At 46.5% G+C, this 24317-nt stretch overlaps 1 protein-coding gene across 1 annotated transcript; it reads right to left on the reverse strand.

Annotated features, from left to right (window-relative positions):
* Nucleotides 1-1201: 1201 nt before the first annotated feature.
* On the reverse strand, nucleotides 1202-24310 carry DGAT2 (diacylglycerol O-acyltransferase 2). Its single transcript, XM_010576623.1, has 8 exons — nucleotides 24304-24310; nucleotides 16590-16709; nucleotides 15451-15558; nucleotides 14509-14579; nucleotides 7559-7763; nucleotides 4073-4247; nucleotides 3270-3472; nucleotides 1202-2451 (listed from the first exon to the last, which is right to left on the reverse strand). The coding sequence occupies exons 2-8, from the start codon at nucleotides 16591-16593 to the stop codon at nucleotides 2297-2299; spliced, it is 921 nt and encodes a 306-aa protein (XP_010574925.1). The 5' UTR covers nucleotides 16594-16709; nucleotides 24304-24310; the 3' UTR covers nucleotides 1202-2296.
* Nucleotides 24311-24317: the final 7 nt, after the last annotated feature.

Raw genomic sequence — 24317 nt, forward strand, 5'->3', positions numbered from 1 at the left:
GCAGTATGGATGATTACAGGATATTCATTAGCACAGGTCTTTGCAGGAATGGATCCTTATTTGAAATAACTCCCTCCCTCCTCTACTTTAGAGGAATTTGCAAGCAGCAGCTGTGCTTTGATATAAAACTTGATAATTGAAAACACTGCTTGGAAAAAGCTCTGCAAGAACTGACCTCCTCCAGTTTGTGCCAAGGGTGGTTTCTAGTGACTTGTCTGGTCACAAACTGTCAAAAGTGGTTTTGGCAGAGCATTCATGGCTTTTCTTGCTGTGCATTTCCAGGCAAGTCACTGGAAACCCAGCCTTAATCTTCGCTAGCAAAAAGCAGAGAACCAAATCAATTTTACTAGGGGTAAGGAAAAGCAACACACCAGGTTTATCTTTTGGAGCATGAGACTTTCAAACTCCATTAGCCAAGCCTGACAAGGGCAAAGAATAAGATTGGCTCTCACCTTGAAGAACAGTAGTGTCAGCCTGTGAAAGTCAGCCAGCATTGATGGACCACTTCCATAGCTCGTCTGTTGCGTTGGGGCTGACCTATGACAGGCTAAACCCTCACTTGTTACTAAAAGAGCCCACATGAACTTTACAGCAATGGGTGCTATTTCTGGAGCACTTTGCACCTCCAGTGGTAGAAGGCTGGTGGCTCTGACAAGAGCTGGAAGCATTTCCTCAGCTGAGGACCAAGGATGCAATCCAGCTCGTTGTGTGCTACACGGCAATGAAATCCAGAGTAATTTGCTGAAAGGATCAGTAAAGCATGAACTTTCTGTAAAGTTTACTTTTCTGTAAAAGAAGTCCATAGGTGTAGGCTGCCTTAGCTCCTTATATACCCACAGGCAAAAAACCCACCCTTAAACCACAGAGATTTGCTTAACCTTTCCTGAGTGTCCCATGCAGTTCAGTGTGGGTCTGCTTCTGGACAGACCAGTCTTCTCCCCATAAAAGCCAAGGGACAGCTGTAATCACACAAACAATTGCTGTAACATGAACCCAGCCACATACCATTGCAACACCAAAGAGACCAAAGCAGCCCACTATTTTTGCCCATGTTTATTTCTAGAAATTTGTACAAAAATTGATACTCCATAATACAATAGTCTATCAAATATGACAGATGAACATTTGTCTTTAGAGGCAAGATTCCAGGAATGTGAAGTACCATCATCTTGCATGGAAGAAAGGCACATTTCGAGCTCAAAATACACTCAACTGAACTGTTGAAAAGGCAGGTCAGACATGCAAGTAGTGCAATGTTTCAGGTTTACACATAAACACATTGTACTCTGAAGAAATCTCACTACAAGCAGTGTTAACATCCACGTAAACATTTTATAAACACCTTAAAAAGTCACTCACTTTAGATCCTATATGTAGAAAGGCTACTCCTTTACATTCACTGGATGGAATATTTAAAAGCCATCTTTGGGCAGAAATTACTCCTAGCTTTCCCCAAATGCTTTTGGGATCCAAAACACTTGGATGAATAGTCCCACTGCATTTACCCCTACCGGCTACCCTAAGGGTCTGCAACACTGGGGCCACACAATTGCACCATCCCACCGCTCCTAGAACTTGTCCTTGGAGTTTTGTGGCTATGAAGGAGTCCCATATTTCCAGCTACATGCCTCTGTGCAAGCAGCACCTGGGACAGACCTGCTCCTAAACTGACATTCAAAATGCAAGTGGTGAAATTACAGCCACTAACGTATCCACCACACTGTACGGATTGAGGTCCACCAGACTCCTATCCTTTGGTTTCCTGGACTGCACACAGGAGGTGCCATACCAGGGGATTTGGCAGCCTGCTTGTGCTTCAGAAGGAGCTTTTCCAAAGCAGAAATGCCCTTGTGCTATGTAAGCATGTCTCAACATGGCTCTCGTGCAACATGCCTGTATTACTGCTGTCCCAGTCAAACCAACCTGCTGCTTTTTTGACTGAAAACCAGATGGATCCTACTCTCCCAAAACAGCTTGTGCTAGTGGGTACAGTAGCTGTAGGAATGCTTCTAATCCAACAGCGTTGTATAGCAGATTACAAAGGCAATCATTTCCCCCATCCAAATCCTCACAGCAATGGGGAGTTGTGCTTTTTTGGATAGAAAGACATTTGTAACAGGATTTATCCAAAGTAAAGCCTTTTTTTTATTTTTAAAAAGTGGTCTAGCAATACTTCAAACACTTTCTGTGAAAGACACATACACCCACACATGCTTTCAAGTACACGATGACAGCTTGGACTCCTGGAGAAGATGTGTTGATTCGGAGAGAAGGAGATGCTGCTAAGTCAGTCCCTTCAGTTGACTTCCAAGACTTCAGTCTCTGGCAGGCCAAATTTGCTCTTATACTTGTCAAATAGTTTGATCAGGGAGTCCACATATATGCTGTGGTAGAAGTCCACTTCCCTCTGGGATGGATTATCAATTTTGGGGATGGTGATGGGCTCCCCAACTGATAAAAAAGGGAAAGATCCACATGTTAGGTTGAATGCTCTGTACAGCCTGGAGATTTGTCCTCTGTGGCCACAGCTATGCTAGTTCAGCACATCCACCCTGGCACAGCATGTCTTGCCATTATAGCAGGGGTTTGCCCAATTCCTCCCAGTTTTGCTAGACTCTGAAGCACAGCTGTCCCACTACCAGGATCCTCATTGCACCTGCAGTGGTACCAAGGGCAAACATGCTGTTTTAGCTACACAAATGCCAGCAGCGCAGAGACTCTACTGCGCAAGGTGGTTGTGAGGTCCCATTTGCTTCTGTTTACAGCAGAGTGATAAATCCCTCCTCAATTAACAGGAACCAAGACTAAAAGCTGTAGTTCTTGTGTGTTCCCCTATACACACCACAAAAGCAAAAAAAGCCTTTTTCCTCTCCCCCAAAGCTTTGCTGCTTTGGTTTGGAAGACTCAGTGGCACATTTTAGGGTTGGCTTTAAGACTCAGCTATCAGACAGCATCACGCTGCTAGTCCTAGGAGTATGGAGGGGACAGGCTGCATCTGACACTAGCCATCCAAGACCAGAGAAGGTAGCAGCTACAGCATTTTTTCCCCAAAAGAGCTCACTTGCAAAACTATGTGGCAGTAGATGGAAGGCTTGTAGCCTCTGGAAACTCTTCTAGCTCATTCCCAGCTGTGCTGGAAGGTTTTATATAGAAGGGAAAACAGAGTTTTATAGTCAAGACTCCAAGACCAAATAGAGTAGGGGTATGGCATAGACTCAGGTATGCTACTACCTAGAGAAGCACGTAGCATGTTTATACCAAGACCTTACCAACAGTAGTGATGGGCTTGGAGTAAGGTAATAATCCCCAGGTGTTGGAGGAGAAGAGGCCACGGCCATGAAAGATGCATGGAGCAAAGCCAATGTGCTTCTGAAACTTCTTCTGAACCCATCTTCCCCAGGAACCCTCCTCAAAGATCACCTGCTTGTACACTTCATTCTCCCCAAAGGAGTAGACAGGAACCAAGTCCGCACTAGAAAGATAGAAAGATGTTAGGAACCCACACCCTGGTCTGCAGTCAATACTACAGCACCACACTCACTGCTGTGTACTCTTTCAGGCTGCACATCTGCAGATTTTATTGGCCAGAGCTTTGTTTGCAGCACAAGGTACTGACATAAGTCAGCCAGACTTGACATGGTATAGTAGATACACCATTAAGGCATGCAAGAGAGTTCTACTGGCAATGGGCCCATGAAACACTACCCAGTCAGGCATTGAATATCCTTCCATATATTCTCATCTCTGATTTTTGATGGACATCCCATTTCAGACACACAGGATCCCTGGAGACGACAGGGGCTGCACAGGTGATGCCCTGTGCAGGTTACTGACACCTCCCTCTCCTTCGCCTTGGAAGCCTCCTGCTGTCCCAGGCATCTCCCTACCCTGTCCTCCGCGCAGGGGCAGAGGCCAGAGGACAGGCTCATGTGTCTGATGCCCTGGGCATACATCCACACAACACAGCAAGAGCGCAGAATGCAGAATCCATCCAAGACATCAGCTGCTTCAGGGGATGAAAGCACCTTTCATATGCTAGCAGTACCGCTCTAGCATCGAGGTTGCCTCTTACCCATGCCGTAGAGCCAATTTCACAAATCCTTTCCGATTTTTCAGCGTCACAGAGTTCTTCCCTGGGGTGCAGTTCAGGGACTCCGCTGCCCCTCCGACCACAATGATGATGGCATTGCCACTGCCATTCTTGGACAAGATGTAGTCTATGCTGTCACGGTTCACAGGACATATACCTGCATATCCAGGAGACAGACAAAAGGATCAAGCTGCAACATTAAGATGATCCTGAAGACACCAGCCATACTTGTAGCAAAAAGTTTGTGCCTTGATTGCACATTGAATTGTCCAGCTTCCCTGTGGTCATAGAGGGTTGGGTGTATTTTCAGGCAACCTGTTCCTCAACTAAACAAGCAGTTAATAGACCTAGCCAGCACTAGCCTTGGTCATAAACTCCACCAACGCTAGCTCAAAAAGTTGCCCTTAACACAAAAGGCTTCAGCAAGGATTTTCTTCTGTGCTTAGTGATGCCAAAAGCAATTGCTTAAGACATCCTCCCTCCAAGTAAAGGTTGCAGTAGAAGCTGGTTTATCCTTAGGGAGGGAAAGCAAATCAGTTGTTTTGAGGGATGAGAGTCTGAATTTGACCAGTTCCTCAGCAAAACCAAGTAGTGGAATAGGTCTTCCTTCAAGAGGATGCTTTAGTGATACAAAAAGAATAAATGGACAAGCCTTTAAGACAGATCTATTATGAATTAATTTTAAAAAATAATTTATTTTTCTGAAATAACAGCAAGCCCTTGCATGGCGAGAGCACAATCCTTTGCTGTCCTGGGAAAGAAGAGATGTATGGGACAGAATGCTCAGTGTCTGGGAAGGTCTTTCCCTCTATCCCACACTGGAAGGGACAGGACTGCACTACCAGTGACAGCACTTCAGGCTTTAGAAAGCAATCCTTGCCCTAAAGCACCAATCCCCACTCAGGGATCTTACCATTCAGCCCAGTGAAAGAGGGTACCTTTAATTTCTACTCTGTTGCTTTAAAAATGCAAAGAAGTTCGATTCTCTACTCCTGAAACTCATGCTTTTATCCTACAGTTATTGTCAGAGCTTGCTCATGCCTCACATTTTCAGCCAGGATAAGCCAAGGATAAGTGCGATGCCATCATTTACATTCCCATCCACATAACACGTCTGAGCTGTGCTGAGTACTTAAGGTCACTGCACTAGGAAGGGCAGTATTACACCATTTAATTTTAGAAGCTGATTCTGCACATCTCATGGTAGTCATCACTTGAACCAAGAACTAAATGATGAATGAGTCCTGTGGAATTATACAGGGCAAGGTCTGCAAGCCTTCACGTGTATCTGGGCATCAAGGTCACCACCTAATCCCAGCTCCAGACCACAAGGGAGCAGACCTGAGACAGATCAGCTAGATTTGAAGATGAAAAACTCATTTCTTTCAGCACAGCTACATCTCTTTCTGACCATGTTTCCTTTGAAAGGCTCAGGCTATGCTTGCTGCTCCATAGGACAGCCAGAAGCCTTCATACTTCTCCCATTCTCCACACCAAGGCTCACACTGCCTACACAGCCCTGGCTAACAGAGCAGCACAGATTTATGCTCAGCCATTTCACACTTGTCAGCAGAAGGAGATTACGCCTGCTCACAGCACTGAGCATTGAAATCCTTCCTCCAGGAAATGCAACGAGACATGCAGACAAGTGGCAATTGCTGAATGGTGCTCTTTAGCACATTTACAAAGTATATGGGATTTTCTGGCCATCTCCTCATGCCTTAGAGCATCCCTGCTGTAGCTCTAATCTCTAGTAGGCTATAAAATGTTGGTTTATAACCAACTGATGCATATTACAAATAAGTATGTGTATTGGTACGGTAATATTTGTTAGGATTTCACTTGAAGTGGTTGGTTCATCCACAAAACAAAGGATTGAGGGAACAATCAGCACTTCCCAAGTGATGGTAAAGCCTTTGTAGTGACACCCTTAAGTTCCCGTACAGGAAAGTGAAGACAAATTATGGCTTTCAGAAAGTTAACTTTGCCCAAGAGATTACACCTATAGTCTTGCTTAAATCCTAAGTACAGAGAAGCAGAATTTCCCACTGATTTAACTGTAATGCTTGGGGATCGCCAAGCCAGCCCTGTCAGCAATGATGTTGCTAATGTCTACTCTCATCTTCCTTCCAAAAAGAGGAAAGCAGCTCTGGCTGGCCACAGGATTTGTCTACCAGTCATCTTGAACAGAACGCACGTGTTGTTTGGTTTTTTTTTAAATACAGAAAGGCTGATGCTGTGTGGAAGCTTCAGCAACGTATGACCTAAGTTTACAGACATGATAGACTGGAAAGCAGATCCCAACTTCTCATGCACTGCTGTCCTGTGGAATTCCCAAATTATGGGAATTCTGAACTTCACACAGCAGCTTCCCTCTGTGCAGAAAGATAGAAACCAGCTTGAGATACTGCCCTTCCTAGGCAGGGACAAACACCTTTTCTGTACCAGGTCTAGTTAGTTTTCCTTTCCCTCACTGAATTAAAGCAGTAATCATGGAAACAGTCAAACCTACCAAGTTAGAGCCAAGTACAGCTACTTCTACACTCTCCCCAGCCACAAGTCAAGACTCAGCCAAAATACTGTATTAAGATACCTGTTTTAAAGTCAGTTATTGGTGAGTCTGTCCAAGGAACAGCAAACAGGGTACTGGATTTTTCAATTCATGGTCTTTAAATGTTAATGCCTCATCTCTACCTAACCAACAGGCATCCTCACTCTGAAAAGGAAGCTCAGGCCGTGCAAGAACACCATTTCTTTAGACTGTCAACACTGCTTCCTCTGCCCAGTCATAACCTACAAGCCCTCCATCATTAAAATACCAGAATCCATTAGAACAGACCTATTAATGTCATTCAGCAAACTTATATCACTGCCTAATCCCCGTGACCCATCTATAGGAATATATTCAGGGAAGGGGTTCTTCTGAACAGCTGAAACCATGCAATACCCCAGACCCTTTACTCCTGGCAGGCACCTAAAAATGTGGTTGGATGAAGAGGGCATCTATCACCACCTTAAGACCTAGATGCGCGACAGCTCATGTGGTAGCGAGCCCAGAAGCAGAGCTAGCCATGGTATTCACATTTCAAAGGCTAATGAATACTTTATATTTTCAGTCAGTGCAACTTCTCCATCTACCAGTACCTCCTAACGATAACTAGGACAACTTGCTTCCATGTCTCCATCTTCCACACCCACGACTAAAGATGCCAGATATCTTTACTATGCCTTTGGACAAGAACATCCTTGAGTTAAGGATGAATGCAGTGGAGCAGCAGTCCTCACAGCCCAAGCTAGTCCCATTTATTCACAGCTTCCTCTTGACAGCTATATGAAAGGAATATTTGTGTGATGCTACCAGAGAGAATTGGTTATGTGAGCCTCTGCCACAGCTTTTCACTTAAAAGAGGGGAAGACAGCTCAGAGGCAAGGGCATCAGTGGAAGGAACACAGTGCGCTTGCACTTACCACCAGACATTAAGTAGTCCCTCAAAATTGGCATCCTGAAGTTCCCAGCCAGGGTAGCAAGGTATGGTCGAATCCCAGGGAATTTCTGGCCGACACCTGTGGCCTCTGTGCTGAAGTTGCAAAAGGCACCCAAGCCCATGATGCCATGTGGATGGTACCCAAAAATGTAATTCCTGGTGGTCAGCAGATTGTGGGTTTTAACCAGCTAGGAAAGAAAAGAGTGAGCTCACATGAAGACAGATATTTTCAGGTAAAAAGGAAAAAAAAAAAAACAGAGAAAAGCGTCAAAGTACCCAGCTTTTGTCTCTCTTCCCACCAGGGAGAACAGCCTAAGAGCTGGGATATGGGCTATCCTGGATATCAGAGGTAAGAGAAGCCACTTGGACTTCAGTTCCCAAAGCAGAGGGAGCAGAACAAACAGGCTGCTTTTAGACACGAAAAGACCACCAGCCAAGCAGGAATAGGGGTTGGGTTGCAGTAGCCTGTGCCCTTTGTTTCTCTACTCCTCCCAAAGGTATTCTTGCAAGCCTCTTGCCTGAACCAACCAAGTTCTTCATGGCCCTATAACCACAACTACACCTCCTTCCAGGCCCTCTCTCAGCACATTAGTGGCTCACATCCCAGTATGAGGTGGAAAAAAAAAATAAAAATCAGTGTCCCGTAACAGAAGCAAGTTTGCTGAAAACCTGAAAAAAAGACCCAACCACTTAATATGCCTGCTGGCCACCCTCCAAGAGAGAAAACTTACAGAAGGGTGGTTTACCATTGGAAGCTATCCCTCCCTTCAAGAGGTTTTGCTGCAGCCTACATGCCAACATGCCAACAACACACCTCAAGCTGCCCACAGCAGTGCTCCAATTTCTGCAGTACATGCTCCAGGAGCAGCGATCATATTGGTTTGGGGTTGTGCAATATTCCTAACCATTTACTCACCTGTTTGCACAGCATGGACACTCCAAAGCCATCTTAGCCATGCACAGCACAACCCATGCCCTGGTACCACTACTGCCAGAGGATTTTTTTTTGATGTTAGAAGTAGCAGCAGCATCCCATGCATCAGGGCATCTTCCCCTGGCAGTACACAAGCGGTCTGAGTAAGCACACAACAGGACTGCTGCATCACCCTTCAGAAGCAGGGATCAAACTTAATTTTTTTTCAGGCTGCAATGGTGCCAGTTTTTGCTGACTGCAACACCCCAGCAGCTTTCAGACTGGGACAAGACCTACAAACCCCAGTTGCCTGTTCAGAATGAGGTGCTAAACACCTGCACCCCATCCCTCAGATTGTATATACAAAGGTCACTCTGTCAGCTCCTATAGGAAAAAGCGCAGATTTCCAAGACGTCACATCAGCATTACATACCCCGCTGTCTTGGCCAAGAAGTGCTTTGGCAGTAAGCAACCAAGTCCATTTTGTTGAATCATGCTACAGGGACCTGAAGTGCCATTGCGACACACTGAAGCAGCGTGCCCAGAAATTTGATTCCCCCCCCCCCACGTTCCCAACCGTGTCCCTAGACGAGGCTACAGCTATTTAAGACAGCAGCTGCAATACAGGCATGACAGCAGCGGGTTGAGAAGTCGACTACCCCTCTCTATGCTTCCCTCTGGCTTTGAGGTCACGCAGGGCTCTGGGAAGTGTGTTGCAGCAGCTCTGTAGACCCCCATGGCCTGTGTCACATCACATCATCCTTTCTTTCTTCCCTTTCCCTTCTTGCCCAGTTAGTAGATGACTTTGCTTTCACTCCCCAGGGTGGGAAGGCTGTCCCTTGACCAGTTAGGAGAAACAAGGCTCCCAGACTAGACTGGAAACCACCCTCCGGGAAAGACTGGAGGGGGAAAAAAAAGCGATGATGTTGTAAGGAACCCCTCCACCTGTCAGCTCTTGCTCAGCTGTAGGAGAGACTCAAGGGCTGGTGGCTACGGACACACATGGCTTGGTTGAACCAGGTTTGTCCTTGTCGCTCTGGGGCACGAGGCATTTGTGAGCTGAGCTTGGCAGAGCCACACATCTGCTCTCATACAGAAGACATGCTGTTCTATTACCAGCCATGGCAAGCACCCTGCTCCAGCCCCTCCACCACATGCAAGGACCCCCAGTTCCCAGTGGAGCCCATTGCTTGCATACCTTGTATGAGCCCCAGCCAAGCTGTAGCCTCACCACTCTTTGCTTTCCAAGACCCCCTGTTAGAGGGGCACAGGGTTGGTGATACCCACCACGCTCACCCACACCACTTATAGAATCACAGAATTGGTGCAGGAGCAAAGCGAGGGGTATGCAGGGAACCAACCCACCTGCACACCCCGTGCATGGCAAGGCAGAAGGGGAATATCAGAGCAGCACTGGACACTCAATGAGAATCAAATGCTCACAACAGGGATTTACAGGTCTGAGGGTCAGCCTGACATTCATACATGTCTGCTTTTCCCCAGTTTGTCCCACAACAGATGGGTTCACAGAAGGTGAACACATCTTCCTCCACCCAAGTCAAGCCAGGGCAACCAAAGACTGCCAGGCATCAGAGAGGTTTGTGCACTTATCTGCAAGCGGTGCAGAGATAAACTCAGCCTGGGGTCTGACCTGCCAACACCAAAGGTAGAGCCTTCACATCTCCCTAAATTTAGTCTAGAAACAGGGATTTCTGAAGTGCTGTAATCACTTATTTCTAGTCTCAAGCAAGACTAAAGCTTTCCTTAGGAGGCTGATCATTCACTACTAGTTTTACTTGCACCTTTCCCCTTGACAAGCAAACACTGAGCTGCTGGGCTGCCTTATCAGGTCAGCCTAAAGAATTGCTGTAGCTGTCATTTGACAACATTTTTGCGACTCTGTTCTGAACCTTCAACAGGTTTTTCCATTTGCCTCAAAAGTCTTCTCCAGTCCCACACAGCCCTCAGCTCCTTGAAGCCTCGGTGCTCCCACAATGGGACGGAGGCAGCACGTCCTTGCTGCATCCCAGCCAGGTGATTACAGTGCTGGGACTGAAGCTGGACCTTCACCCCGCTGCACTAACATGCCTGTTCCCACCTGCTATCCAAGACCAGATCTGTTTCAGTGGGAGCAAAGGTCCATCCATCTGCTCTAGTAATAACAGATTTCTTTAAACAGATCTAAGCCTGCTTACTGAAGCAATAAAGCAGTGCAATTACACTAAAAAAAAAGTGCTAATATTTGAGTGCTAGATACACCCAGAGAACACTATTGCCAATTTTATTTGTAGGAATGGGATGAGTAAGTAGCACATTCAAGTGTGGAGAAAGGGGACTGAAGAGACACCGCTGCTCAGCACCAGGAGCCAGCAAAGAGCAGGATGAAAACAAGTGATCTAAGTGGGTGCTCAGCCCACCTGCAAGCTGAGCAGCACAGTCACCACAGAAGCATGCAGAAAGCAGAAAGTTAGAGCTCATCCTGCAGGATCCAAGCAGCAGCAGTGAGCATATAAGCTTGCAAAACAAGCAATTGGAATTACCTGCATCACATCCACCAGCACTATGGAAGAAAGGAGCTCACCTTTCCAGCAATGCAGGCCAGGACCTGAAGAAGACTCCAGGCTCTCAATATTACCACTACACTACACCATACATAGGAAGCAAAAGCCTCCATTTCCACTCTAAGTCATCTACAACAACAACTAAGAAGCTTTGCCAGGAAGCCAGCCAAGCCACAGAACACAAGACAAATGCTGCAAAAAAGGTCCCTGTCTTGCACCAGCCCCTGCTCTGGCACACTGCTGACTCTCCCATCTCAGCAGGAGACGGAGAAGGTCTCAGAGCACACACCTGAAACGCTCACCGCTTGACAAAGGTGAGCCAAAGGTCTGCAGCCCTCGCTATCTGAAGTGCTATAGCCTGCGGAGATAAGCAGTAGCTCTGCTCACATGCTCAAGTGATGGCTTCTTTACCTGAACAAGACCTTTAGATTGTGGCACTCCCAACGTGACATCCTCAGATCGGCAGGATGCGTTTGGGAGACTGCTGGGACCTTGCCAGCCCCTGCAGCAGCAGGGCTGAGCCCAGCCAGGCACGCAGCACCATGCTCACACCTGCAAGAGCTCAGGCTTTACACAGCAGTTCAGCACCAGGATTTAGCTCACTGGAAGCTTCCTCAGCTGCTTCGTGCACTGCTCAGCTTAAAGCACTATTTGCAAGGCCAGCCACTAAGCAGCAGACAAACTTAAGCTTCTAGTGCCCTAAAATAGCTTATTACTGTCAGAGCAGCTGCATGAAGCCCCAGTGAATGTGGGCAATCTCTGCTCATGCTGAGGAATCGAGCCAGATTCAGGCTGGTTCCTAAATCCACCTAGTATTACAAAATATGACCTGGTATCTCCAGATAAAGGTACAATAGTCCTACTGCTGTTTCAGGGTGGAAGGCACTGCTGACTCAGGCAGCAACCAAGCCTAATCAGCATAAATATCAGAGCAGAGCCTGCTTTATCAGATAACTGCATCAGAAGCAAGCCTGATGCCAGCACATAGAGCCGTGGAGGGATGCAGCAGACCTAGCCACAAGTTCTAGCATACAGCTTCGTCAGACATTGATACTGGTGGCCTTTCAGTCTGGCCAGATCCAGCCTGCATCCTCAAGATTGAGCTCACGCCAGCCAGGTACAAGGAAACCCTGGCCTTCAGATCTGCAGCCACTGAGGACATTAACTAAGAGACCTCCCCTCCCAGGTTTTTGGTGCTACAGCTGTCACCCACTGGGAGCTGGGTCCCTATTCCTGGGGAGGTGGCCTTAGGGTTTTGAAAAAAAAAAAAATCTGCAATACTGCTTCCTATTTATTTCCTGGAATAGGATATTAGCTCACATTTTACTCCTAATGCAGGTGGTACCTGCGCTGATATGTATGCAGCTAGCACAGCTCTATGTGCAGAGCTTGCAGAAGCTGTGTTTAGCATTACACGTGCCACTGGTGAGATTGTCACTGGTGTGATCCGTCCTCGCAGTGCTCAGCGGACACATGGCACACGATGAGGTGCAGCGGATGACTGCCCCAACAAACCACGAGCCAGGGAGAGAAACCAAGCCCTGCTAAGCCATTACACAGACAGTTCAGGATCCAGTCAAGGTGAATTTTGCAGACAGAAGATTTAAACAAGTGATCCTCTCTAGACCAGCCTCCCTCTTGACTGAAGGCAGGTAAATAGTTTATCCAAGGAGTTCCCACGGTCTTAGCAAGTCCGAGCCAAAGCCATTCTGGTAGTTGGTAGCACTCCTTACAAGAGATAAGATTCATGGTTCATCCTGTAAGATCAGTCCCATAACTGGGGACAACTACCTCTAACACCTCCCAGCCCCATGATCCCTGCAGCAGCTTTTAACAACCATGCAGCCAGCTGGCTGTTCCCCCATAGCAGGTGCAGGAGTTATCCCACAGCTGTCAGCCCTCATGTTCTGCCCTTTGCATACCAGTTACCAGTGGGCTTTGCAAACTTTGCACAACTCTACCCCCTTAGTGACAGCAGAATTACAGCCATAAGGGGTTCTTGGAAATGGACTGCATGAACTAGTAAGTATTTACCTAAAAACAGCAGAGCAGTTCAGTTTATTTACACTATCTCATCTCTAAACCTACTTGAACAATCCAACTGTTTGACAAACTCCTAATATCTGCAGCAGATCTGACCTGCATGGCTGGTGCAGAGCATGTTTCCATGAGGACAGGGGCTAAATATGTCAAAGGAGTGGTGAAACAAGGGGACCAGTCGTTACTGATGACCCTTTCGAATCTATTCTTTAATTTCTCCCCCAGGAGAAACTAGCCCATTTTAGCCTTCAGCAATATTAAGAAGGCAGAGTTTGTTGCAGTATTGAGGACTTTGTACTACAAGACAACACATTTAAGACCCATCTTCAACACTAGAGCATGCTCTGTTCTCCATTAGCTACAAGACCGAGGTCAACCAGCCACTTGCAGCCTGTGCTGCTGTAGTCTATTTTTCCATGCATGCCTACGCTTGCCACAAATTACCTGTTAACAGCAGCAAGAGTGTTGCAAGAGGTTTGTTCCCCAGCAGCATGTTCAGGCACCCTGAGAGTTCGAGTGACTTTGCAAAGGAGGAATCCAGTCTATGCCACTTCAGCTTCCTGCTGGAATTGGATTCTCTACTGCCTTCTGAGGCTGGACTATCTTCAGAATGGGTAGCTCATCAGAAGCCATGGCAAGGTCCCTCCCTTTTGCTCAGGCTGAGTAAGACTTGCCAACAGCCTTACCTAATAGCCCTTTCAGCCCTGTGTCCTTCCAAAGAGGATCAAGTTCCCTCCTGGCTGAATTCGGCCCCTGCTCCCTTCCAAGTCCTTTAGCTAATTCTGCAGTCCCCAGAGCAGACTGGCAGCCCTGTCCTCTGCAACACATCTGAATAAGCAGGGAAAATACAAGCAGAAGGTGAGCAAGTTACAAGCTGGAGAACTGGAGCTACTTCCACTGCTGGAAATCCCCCTTCCCCAAAGCAGCGAGACTTCAGAGCTGATTTCACTGCTCCCTGTGAAGTGGTAGAGCTTTTGGTGCACAGGGTTCCCAGCTATTCTTACCCAGTACACTGCTGCCCTAGGGTGTAACTGGAAAACAGACCAAAACTGAGCTGGATTTACAAGAGGGGAACAGAGGGAGAGCTAGGCACAACACAGGAGTGCTGGAGCACAGAAGAGAAGTTGGAGAGATGAACAGCCAGCCTTACTGCTACAGGGCAGATTGCCTCAAGAAGTCTGGTGATAAGACCATCAGAAGCAGCAGCTTCTACAAATCATGATCACTGGTGATGCATTTCAGATTTTATAACCACAGCTGCTCCAAGCAGTAGTATGGCAAGGGTAAGTGAGCCATGTCCTGCTTACAGTTCAGCATCTTGGATAGACTAGTGTAGGTACAACATCATCTCCACAGGGGTTATTACAATTCAGTCTAAACCAGTTAAGTCCCAATGCATAGAGTTAAACTGTTACTTACTCTTATTGGAAAATAATCCCTGAAGTACCTCCATATAGCCCAGTTTCTCACCCATTGGGATCTTCTTCCACCTGAAGAGGAAAAACAAAAAATCATGGTTATAAAGCTCTTTCCACATGGGTGCCCACCAAGAAGCCTAGAGGACTCCAGATAGTTTGCTGTCTCTAGAGGAATAAATTGTTGATTTCTCTAAGTGAGACACCTGCATCTTTCACTAAAATCAGGTGAAACCAGCCATGCTCAGGACTTCAGGGCACTTCAAGCTAATTAAGGCCTGACTACAAATTCAGGGTAGGATCTGACTTGATAATCTCTTGTAGTTGGGCCATGGACAATTCAAGCTAGAAACAGCTCACTGTTAACCTCAGATTCATCCTTTGGGAAAGGCCAAGATTCTGGAGGATTTCAGTGGTCTTGAAGCAATGGAGAACTGTGCTAATCTGGTTATGAAAGGAGTTGCCATCAAAGCTTGTTGTCATTGCTGTAGTGGGTTCTCAGGGCTGGTTTCTACAGGGTATTCTCTGAAATAGTATTCTGCTTTATTTGCAGCAACACTAACTCCATAGGGGAGCCACATCTTAATAGTCACACCATAATCTGAACCTTGCAAGAGCTGGAGAGGACAGCAAGATCTTGAATCTTTATGCAGATCTTTCTGACCTACAGGAAGAACCTAAGCCTTATAAATATGTTGCTGAAAGCCAGCAGTGGCATGATATTAGTGAATGTGATCTTGTATTACTCTCAGCATCAACAAAACCTGCAGTCACTGCTTATGCTGAGGACTGACATTTGTATCCTTCACTGAATAATACTTTTGGTCAGCAATTCAGCCAAGTCCCGTTAAGAAGGGAGGTCACCCATTACAAGGAAGTGCTTTTTTTTGTCCAAATATGAGGACAGGGACACTTAAACAGCAAGGATTTATTCTGCAATATTTACCTTTCTTTGGTGTATTCCAGTCAAATACCAGCCAGGCTAAATATAGAGCAGCAATCGCCCAGCAATCTGTGCACAGTATGTACATGAGGATTAAAGTGCAAGCAACACCTGGATAGGTCCAAGAAAGAGAAGAAAACAAGGTTGCATCAGGTTTTGGTCTGCATTTACACTTGCATTAAGAGCCCCTTGCCTTTTGACCCTTCTATACTGAAGTCTTAGTCTCAATCTGATGTCATTAATCCTCAATCAAATCGGATTTAGCTAAAAACCCCTTATGTAGGACTGAGACAACTTCTTCTAAAACTACCTGCTTTGAAGTACCTCAACCTTCCCTTCATGGTTTTCTTCTAGACTACCTCCAGGTAGGGCAGCTGCTTCACCGGGCAAGAGGAAGACTTTATGAGCATCAAGATTTCTTTGTGGCCCGCACCAAGGGGGTTTCTTCCACAGCTACACAAGTCTTCCACACATTACACCAGCTCTATGCCAGCCACCCCACCAGGATGCCAGAGATCCCACTCACAAGCGATGTTGCCATTTTAGCACAAACTAAATTGGGCAGGAACAGCGAGACTTGCTTGACTGGCTGAAATTGGCATCTTTCTCCAGTTTAATTATCAACAATACTATGGAGAAGAGCAGCCTGAGGCTTCACATAACAGAAGTACCCAGAGACAGTCTTTACTATTTCACTGGTTTAACACAAACACTTCTTGCCCATCTCTGGTACCTCTTGGAAGGAGGCCAAGCCAAGAGGAAGGCACTCCTGTTGCAGTCAGTTGCATCAGTTACCAGTTGGCTTCTAAAAAATCTCTTCTCTGTGGGCATTCCCATGGGTGAGTCAGGTAAGAGATTTCCAATTGCTTCAGTCTTATTTGTATGGTAGACACAGACATGAGCTAAACATCAGTAGGTCTTTCCACAGCTCCTGTGTTTTGCTAGAGCCAGGTAAAGTTATTTATTGCCAAAATATCAGAGTATGCAAGTGTGCTTTACAATAGCCACACACCCCAGGAACTGTCCTGCTGCAGTGGACATCCAGTAATTAATGCTTATATAAAAGTTTACATTTTTGATTTAAAGTTCTTCCAGAATTAAGGCAAAAAAAGCTTTGCTTTAGGCCGAAGGGCGTCACTTACCCATGATAAGGAAAGTGAGAACCCATTGCAGCACAGAGATGATCTGGAGTTGTTTCTCTACTTTGGATTTAGATAGCCAAAACAAATCCTGCAGAGCAGAAAGAATGCTCGATCCTGTGCCTAAGAGAAAAGAAATAAAGTTACATTTGCACACTGAGCAAAGATAACAATATTTTCCTTTCAAATAGGAGGTTTTAAAACCAATGTTCATGCAGTTTGCTTTTAGAGCAAGGCTTGCCAAAGGCTAATATTTCCCATGGAGTTTAAGCATCCTGGAAGGGGAAGGGTTGCCATCTGCAAACATCCAGCTGCTTTGGGGATACTGGAGGGGTTTAATGGGTAACATCAGTTCCCAGCTGAGCAAGCCTCTATTCACTTGACCATAGGAGTGCAGAGGACGTCAACACACGGCCCTAACACAAGCCCCCGCTTCAAACTGCCGGTTCCTGGAAGTGGTGGTTGATAAGAGGGAAACCCATGAGTTCACCCTAAGATAAAGATCAGGTGCCCCAAAGCAGAGGCAAGCACACATCAGGCTGTGGTCTGACCTGTTGCTCATCAGCCCTTCACCAGGTCTGTTGCACAACTCCTGCGTGCGTGTTCGAGGAAAGCTCTGCACTCCAGCCTTACACAGCACGCAGCTCAAGGGCTGGTTGAGCAACACCTCAACCCGTGACCCCAAGGATCCACAGCTCCAAGGGTAAGGAAAACTGTCACAGTGTTTCTAAAGCAGTAAATTGAGGAAGGAAGGAATCAAAAGCCACTCTTTTAGAAGTTTAAGCTATTCAAGTGGGGAGAAAAACAAGTAAAAAACTGAAGTGAAAGACTTGATTTCTATATGAGGAACCACCCACTGCAGTGTTTGCTGATATGCTCAACAACCTCCAGAAAGAAGCACTTGCAAGTGGGTTTTCCTTCAGTTCTCTTCATTATTTTACAAGCACCATAATAACTGGCTAAAATGCAAATCAAGCTGCTGGCCTATGAACAAACCAGGAGATGTGTTTACTATTTCCTTTTCTGTTTAAGGATCAGCCTGTTATTAGAAGGGATGTGATGCTGCTAAGCAGCTATTACATTGAATGCGTTCAGTCCTTGCTGTTGTTGGCAAGGCATGACACTGTTGGTGGTGATACCATAGCAGGTGCTCACACTTAGTCAAATGAACACAATTGAAAAGAGCTTCTTCTCTAGATACAGACAGGTACTAAAATTTTTGATAGTTTCTACAAAGACATTTTCACTGATGCATCCTTTAAATATGAGAAGCATCTCTGCAGTCTTTGCTAACTCCTGCCCTTTCTGATAGTCTAGTTCTGCACCTGCAGAATTGCTGTATTAGCTTTGCAGCTTCTTCGCTGACCCTTTTAAATGCCATTTAATGTTAAGCCTGCACATGGTCCCTACGCTGACAGCTATGTGCCTTCCTGAATGTTTTCTGCTAATAAAGGACAGCAGCAGGCAGCCAGACCAGAGGCTGCAGTCTAAACCTACAGCCAGCTCACCCAGCTCAGACCCTTGGCTCTGCTTGGTCTACGTTGGGTGAACGATCCTATCAATGGGTTGGGCATTAACTACCCCAAGCAGACCAAGTTTTGGTCAAGGATAGATCATGTCACTGCAACTGCCGGTAAACTGAAGCCTACAGCACTAATCCAGTCTGAAGCAGCAGCTAGAGTTGAAGGCTGTTCTTTACAAGCTAACGTAGTACAGTATTAAGAGTGAATTCAGTATATCTCTCCCATTTCTTGAATGAGACAGGAGAGTGTGTTGAGTTAAACTGTCACCATGCACTGATTTGCAACACTGGAGTACCTAAGCAGGAAGACTCAGAAATCCAATGCTGCAGCTCTTCACATTTGGCAGTAAATCCCCAAATTTGGGGTGAGTGATAAACTCCACCCCATTTTTTACAAAGTCAGAGTCACCTGTCCAAGGGTAAGAGAAACCTGTCCTTCCTCCTGAGGGGCCACCGCCGCGAGGCAGCCTCTACCGCAGCTCTAGGAACTTGCTGTCCCAAAAACCTGGTTTACACAATTGCACATGGACAGACCTCATGTGGTCTGAGGACTGCTAGATACTAGTTTAAAGGAAGCTTTTAGCAATAGTGGTGTTACTGGCCATATCTCTCTGTCCTCAAAATAAGCCAAAAGTCTTACAGATGATTTGTGATCCATAATAAAAGCCCAGCCCCATGTAATTTATCCTTCCAGCACCTGCACTTACACTACCGAAACATCTTTGGATTGATGAATTCAACACTCCAGCCTTGGATCAGCTAGATCCCTACCCTCTTCCCCCAAAGAGGACAACTGTTTATCCCTCCAGATGAGAATTTGTACTTCAGCATTTTCTAGATGCTTTCACAAATTGTAGGCATTGCTAGCCCTGTAAATAGACCGGTATTGGGTAGCGTAAGTCAACCCATCAACTTGTTTCCTGAACCACATTAAGCTTTTTGTGGCAGCGTTCAACTCTTGCAGACAGAGGGAAGGCACAGGTTTGGCAGACAGCTCTGAGCAGGCAGCTGAGCACCTGCCCTTGGACAAGTGGTGTCCTGGGTCAGTTATTTGCTGAAAGCAAAAACATCCTTCACAGAGATCAAGATCCCCAACATCAGAAAAGCCAGTAGTTACCATGGGCTGAATAATAGCAACATTTAATTCCCAGTTGAGGACATAAAAGAAGTCCAGTGGCAATGGGCAGGGCTGTCACCTGGCAGGTGCATCTGCCTGTGCACGGTCTACCTTTGCACCAGCAACCTGCACGCTCCACGTGGACCCAGTGCATCAACTGCAGGCTGGGCAATTACAGATTTTAGTGCTGAGACAGCCATTTCCAGCCAGTCCTGAGCTTGCTGTTCATCATGTCACACTTAACACTTTGTGCATTCAACCCTCCATGCAAGCCTTGCCTCCTTTCTCCTTCAGCCAGGAGGCATTTTGGGGAAGACCCTCCATGCTCTGGAGAACCAGGCTGGTTACTGGTGACACAGAGCAGAAGAGCTTTGACAAGTCAACAGAAGTGTGTTTTTGGGGACTCAGCCACAGCAGAGTAACCCAACACTGATAACTTGGATTCAGTTCTTTAAAGAAAACCCTTCCTTTTAAGGGCTCACCTGTGGGCCCACACCAAGCATCGTTCATATATTAAAAACCCAAGGAGAATTAAGCATAGGAAAGAATTTCTCTAACTTTCAGGAAATACATTAGCCTAATAACCAAGTTTAATAAGGCCCATTAGACATACCTATGATTAATTTTGAGGCAAAGGACACCGTATACCCCAGCCTTTGGTATCCATTTGTATCAGTCTTTTCCCAAGGAAATATTCTGAATCTTGGAGAAACACAGACCTCCATCTTCTACTGCTGAAGACAGTCGCTTACGCTGTGCTGGCCACCCAGCGCAGCCCCTGGAGTGTTTCCCAGGTACCCGTTCCAGAACTGGACAGCCCGACTCTTTGGGGTCACAGCCTTAGCAACCCATGTCTACACGGTAGAGATCTTGGCAACAGCTTTCCTGGTCTCAGATGAGATCCTGAGCCCCTCAACTCATGCCCTGGAGTACTGATGGGACGGTCCCTGCACCAAGCCACGCATGGCTCTCAAGGATGCTCCTTGTCAAGATGGCCAGTGACTTCTCCAGGAGACCTCACTGCTGCTCAGTGACAGCAGCCATCTGCAGCCTTCCAAGGAAGCTCAGTGGCATTAGCCAGCTGTCCCCCAACTGTTGATGGGCTTACTACACTTTTATCATTTAATTCCAGCAACCATCAAATGCAGGAGATGCTCCCCAGAAGATCCTGGAGTCAATGCAGGGTTTGACCAAGCACCCGACTCATGCCTGCAACACACACTCAGCTAGGGACAGCATCTGGTGCACTTCCAGCACAGTTTATTTCAGATAAAGTGCTCAAACACCATGATTTATCTAAGCAGGGAGGCAGAACCAAATGTCCCAGGAGTGGAAGTAAACAGAACTTCACACTCGGGCACCAGAAAACCCAATCAACAGCACTTAATTAAGAAACAGGCAAATAAATTAGCTGAGAGGAAGTACAAGTGTTATAGATAGTTAAAAATACACTGAAAGCTTGTTAAAGCCAAGCTTCATCTGCTACCTTTTCAAGACAATTAGCATGTTAATTCTTGGCCAAGAATTATACTGCATCCCACAGCTTTAGAGGAAAACCAAATTAGATCCTCCAAAGCAGAAGGTGCTAATGGACATTTTGAGCTACATATTTGGCAGAGAAGCTGACACTGGAGGCGTAACAAAGCTAGATTAGATAAACAGACCAATATTAGGATACTTGTGAGTACCCAGCCTCCCATGCAAGAGCAGGAGTCTGCACAGCAAGCTGCTACATCAAACATGACATCTGTAAAAGCCCTTCAGCAACACAAGTTATTCTGTCTTAGGTTTACTCAGATGCCCCAGCTGCAGTGCACAAACTCTCTCCACTTCCAGCTTTGTTAGTGGTACCAGATAGTGAATAATTTGTTAGAGAATAACGAATGACCAGTGTGGGGTATAGTTATCCTGCCCCGTACACAGCTGTCTAGCAGTTTGCTCAAGCCCCAGGAGACTGCTCAATAATCCCATATTATCTGCAGCAAAGAATGCCTACAACTGGAGGTCAACAACACAGTTAACAGGGACATGCGACAATTATTTCAGCCCCTTTAGAAAGGGGCTGGGCTTCTGCATAGCAAATAAACAAATCTGTTATGACATTTATCTCGTGTTAGATCCGCATTTACTTGCAGCACTGAACTTGGCCTTCAGTCTCAACAATCACAGCTGTATGCAGGTTAAAGTGACATAACCATGCATGTAGACCCACCTGCCCTAGACCAGCCAGCAGTTTTAGATTTAAGTCATCAAGACTTAATAGCTCTAGACAAGAGAAAGGGAGCCATCCTACTACATCTTCTCAGTGTGTCCAGGAGAGGCATGTAGGAGCTCTATAAGAAGGGCTTAGTCACAAGCAAGTCCAGACCTCTACATCCCAGGCAGTTTTGTCAAGAGGAGACAGCACAACAGAGCCAGCAGTGATGCTGTACTCCCAAAACAGGAGCCCCCAGGTCCCCCCCCAAAGCAGAAGTGAGGTCTGCCAAACCTCAGGTGCAGCATAAGACTAACTCCAAGGTAAAGTTAAGCAAAATCATCTTCCTCACCCAAAACTTTTGTAAGAAGAAACAAGATTAGAAGAGATACTTCAGCAAAGGACAGCCTTTAAATGCTCTGGTCACACCAGCATCCTTCCTCAGGAGAGCAGAGCACCTGGACAGCCTATGGCCAAGGTGGGTCAGGTCAAAATGAGGAGCTGACAAGCCCTTCTACCCAAGCAAAGGGTCTCGAAGCATCATCCAACGCTAGGCTTTGGTCCAAGGTCTGCTCTGATTTTTGCAATACTGGGTTGGTGTCTAGGAAAGTTCCCCTGCATACAGGCAGGGATGGATAGAGAAGCAGATGCCTGCACCTTTTTTTTTTTCCTCAGTTTTAAATAGGATCAGACTTTCAGCCAAATTCACAAGCACTGGGACAAAGCCAGATGCCAGGCAAGCAAGATGACTGAAGGCCAAAGGACAGTATGAGCCATTCAGACTCTCACCCCACAAAAGTCAGCCCTTCGCACAGGCAAAATATTTGGAAAAGACATTCAGGGAGGTAGAAAAAACTCTAGTGGGTTTGTTCTAAATATCCTATGTAGTGGGAGAAGTTACCCAACATGATCAAGCAGCACGTGAGGTCCTGTGCATGAACCGCTGCACCACATCACCTCTGCCCATCTTTGATCTGCAGGGTCCCACGTCATCATCCCCAAAGCCCAGCCCGAGTCTGAGCTCCTCTGGCAGGCACCTGGCTTTTGCTTCGAACAGGCAGGCTTTGAAGCTGGTCCTGCACTTCGTTGCCCATGGCAGGCTACAGAACTGGCAAGGGGTTGCGTTGGTGGATGCTGCAGTCACCAAGGCAACATCTCCCATCTTCCCAGGCAGAAGCACATGAAGAAATGAGTAAGGAAGCACAAATATCACTGCAGGACCCCCACGAGGCGCCTCAGAGGAAAACTGACCTGAGGAGAGTTAAGACAGCTTTCCATCGCTAAGCAGGATTATCTAGAGATGAGGCCAATCACTGTCCCTAAACCACACTCCATCTTGAATTATGCACGTGTCCTAGATCCATCATCAACACACCAGAGCCAACAAGGTGGCCACTGAGGTCTCAGGTCAGCCCTACATATTTTATAGGTCTCCTGAATGATTTATTCTCTGTACTTGGCTTGCAGTTCACTCTCAATTTAACAGCTCACATGCTGTTAATTCAAATGACCTCTCAACTCAAAACATCACTTGTCCTCAGCTAGTTGCATAAGCAAGCTAAGTTACTTTAAGGACCAGATCCGAGTGTGGGAAACACATGCGGATCTCTTCTCCAATCGGCTACGGATCCATCTCAAATATCGGCAGGCACCACATCTTTCTGAGAGAGATGAGCACCAGCAGCTCTACATGCAGGACTGGGCAGGGCATGGTGCAAAACCAAGAGCTTTGGGGTTAATTCACCAGGTTCAGGTCCTCGTAGCTCTGGTAATGATTTACTTAACCAACAAGCCATATCACAGGTCTCTTCATCCCAGGAAGAATTCGTATTTTGCTTTTTCAGGGCAGAAAGCCTTTTGCAACACAGAATGGTCACTCAAGAACCCTCCACAGGGTAAACTGTCATCCAAGCCATTTTCCTGCAAAGCCCCCACTATTTGCAAGTCCTGACACTTCTCTAGACAAGCACCCTTGCAGGAGAGGAATGGGGCTCTACCAAGCAAAATATTTAGACTTGATGAATTTATTCCTCAAGAGCAAGATCCCTAGAGCTACTTTTACAAGCACGCAAGAGACCTTGTGGTTTGGGATTTCCCATCCTGTCTTTCCAACATCTTTAACCTGCATGTTTCAGCCTGCAGCAGGAGGCGTTCAGCGTCTGCAGCAGCTCTGCCCATGATGGGTGTCAGTGACTGACACCCAACCTGCTCCTCTTGGTGAGGAAATGACTTACCAGCATGGAGGCTTGTAAAAGCAAACTTGGCTCTCTGCTTCCTAACACAAAACCTCGCTTTCGCACTCAGTCTTCAACTCCCTATTATAAAGCAACAACAAATAGCAATGCTTTTTCTTCTCCCCTGTTGGTGTAGGTGTGGGGAGCACAGTATTACAAAACAAGGCTGCAACAGTGAATTTCACCAGCCATGCAGCGTTGATAAAACTACTACAATTTCCTTCCTACCAGCGCAAGGAGAGGAAAAAAAAAAAAAGGCTGATTTTTAAGCAAGAGCCACACACCCACATTTTGCCAGGGTGCAAACTCACTTCGAGAAACCAGAGCCCTTTGCAACAGCTTCGGGAAAGCAGCCCGACCCTCTAAGCTCTCTAAAAAAGCAAAACGAGCTCAGAGAGCTGTAATCCTCACCCCTAAGCAAAGCTGCAGCAGCCTCCCCGCCATTGCACATTGCTTTTCCCCCCCTCTTAACCAACCGCTCTGGCAGGCAGGAGGAAAAAAAGGGAATAGAATAGAATAAATAAAGCTGAGCTTTTCCGGTGCTGCTTCCACCCTCCCCTACACCTTGTTGTCCCACCGGGATGCTGTTCCCCCACCTCAGCATCCTCCCGGCACCCACTTCTACACCCCCCCCCCATCCTCCCGGGTACCTCGCAGCACCCCG

The sequence above is a fragment of the Haliaeetus leucocephalus genome, unplaced genomic scaffold, assembly GCF_000737465.1.
Source record: "Haliaeetus leucocephalus isolate CR32 unplaced genomic scaffold, Haliaeetus_leucocephalus-4.0 Scaffold536, whole genome shotgun sequence".
In the NCBI taxonomy this organism is placed as follows: domain Eukaryota; kingdom Metazoa; phylum Chordata; class Aves; order Accipitriformes; family Accipitridae; genus Haliaeetus; species Haliaeetus leucocephalus.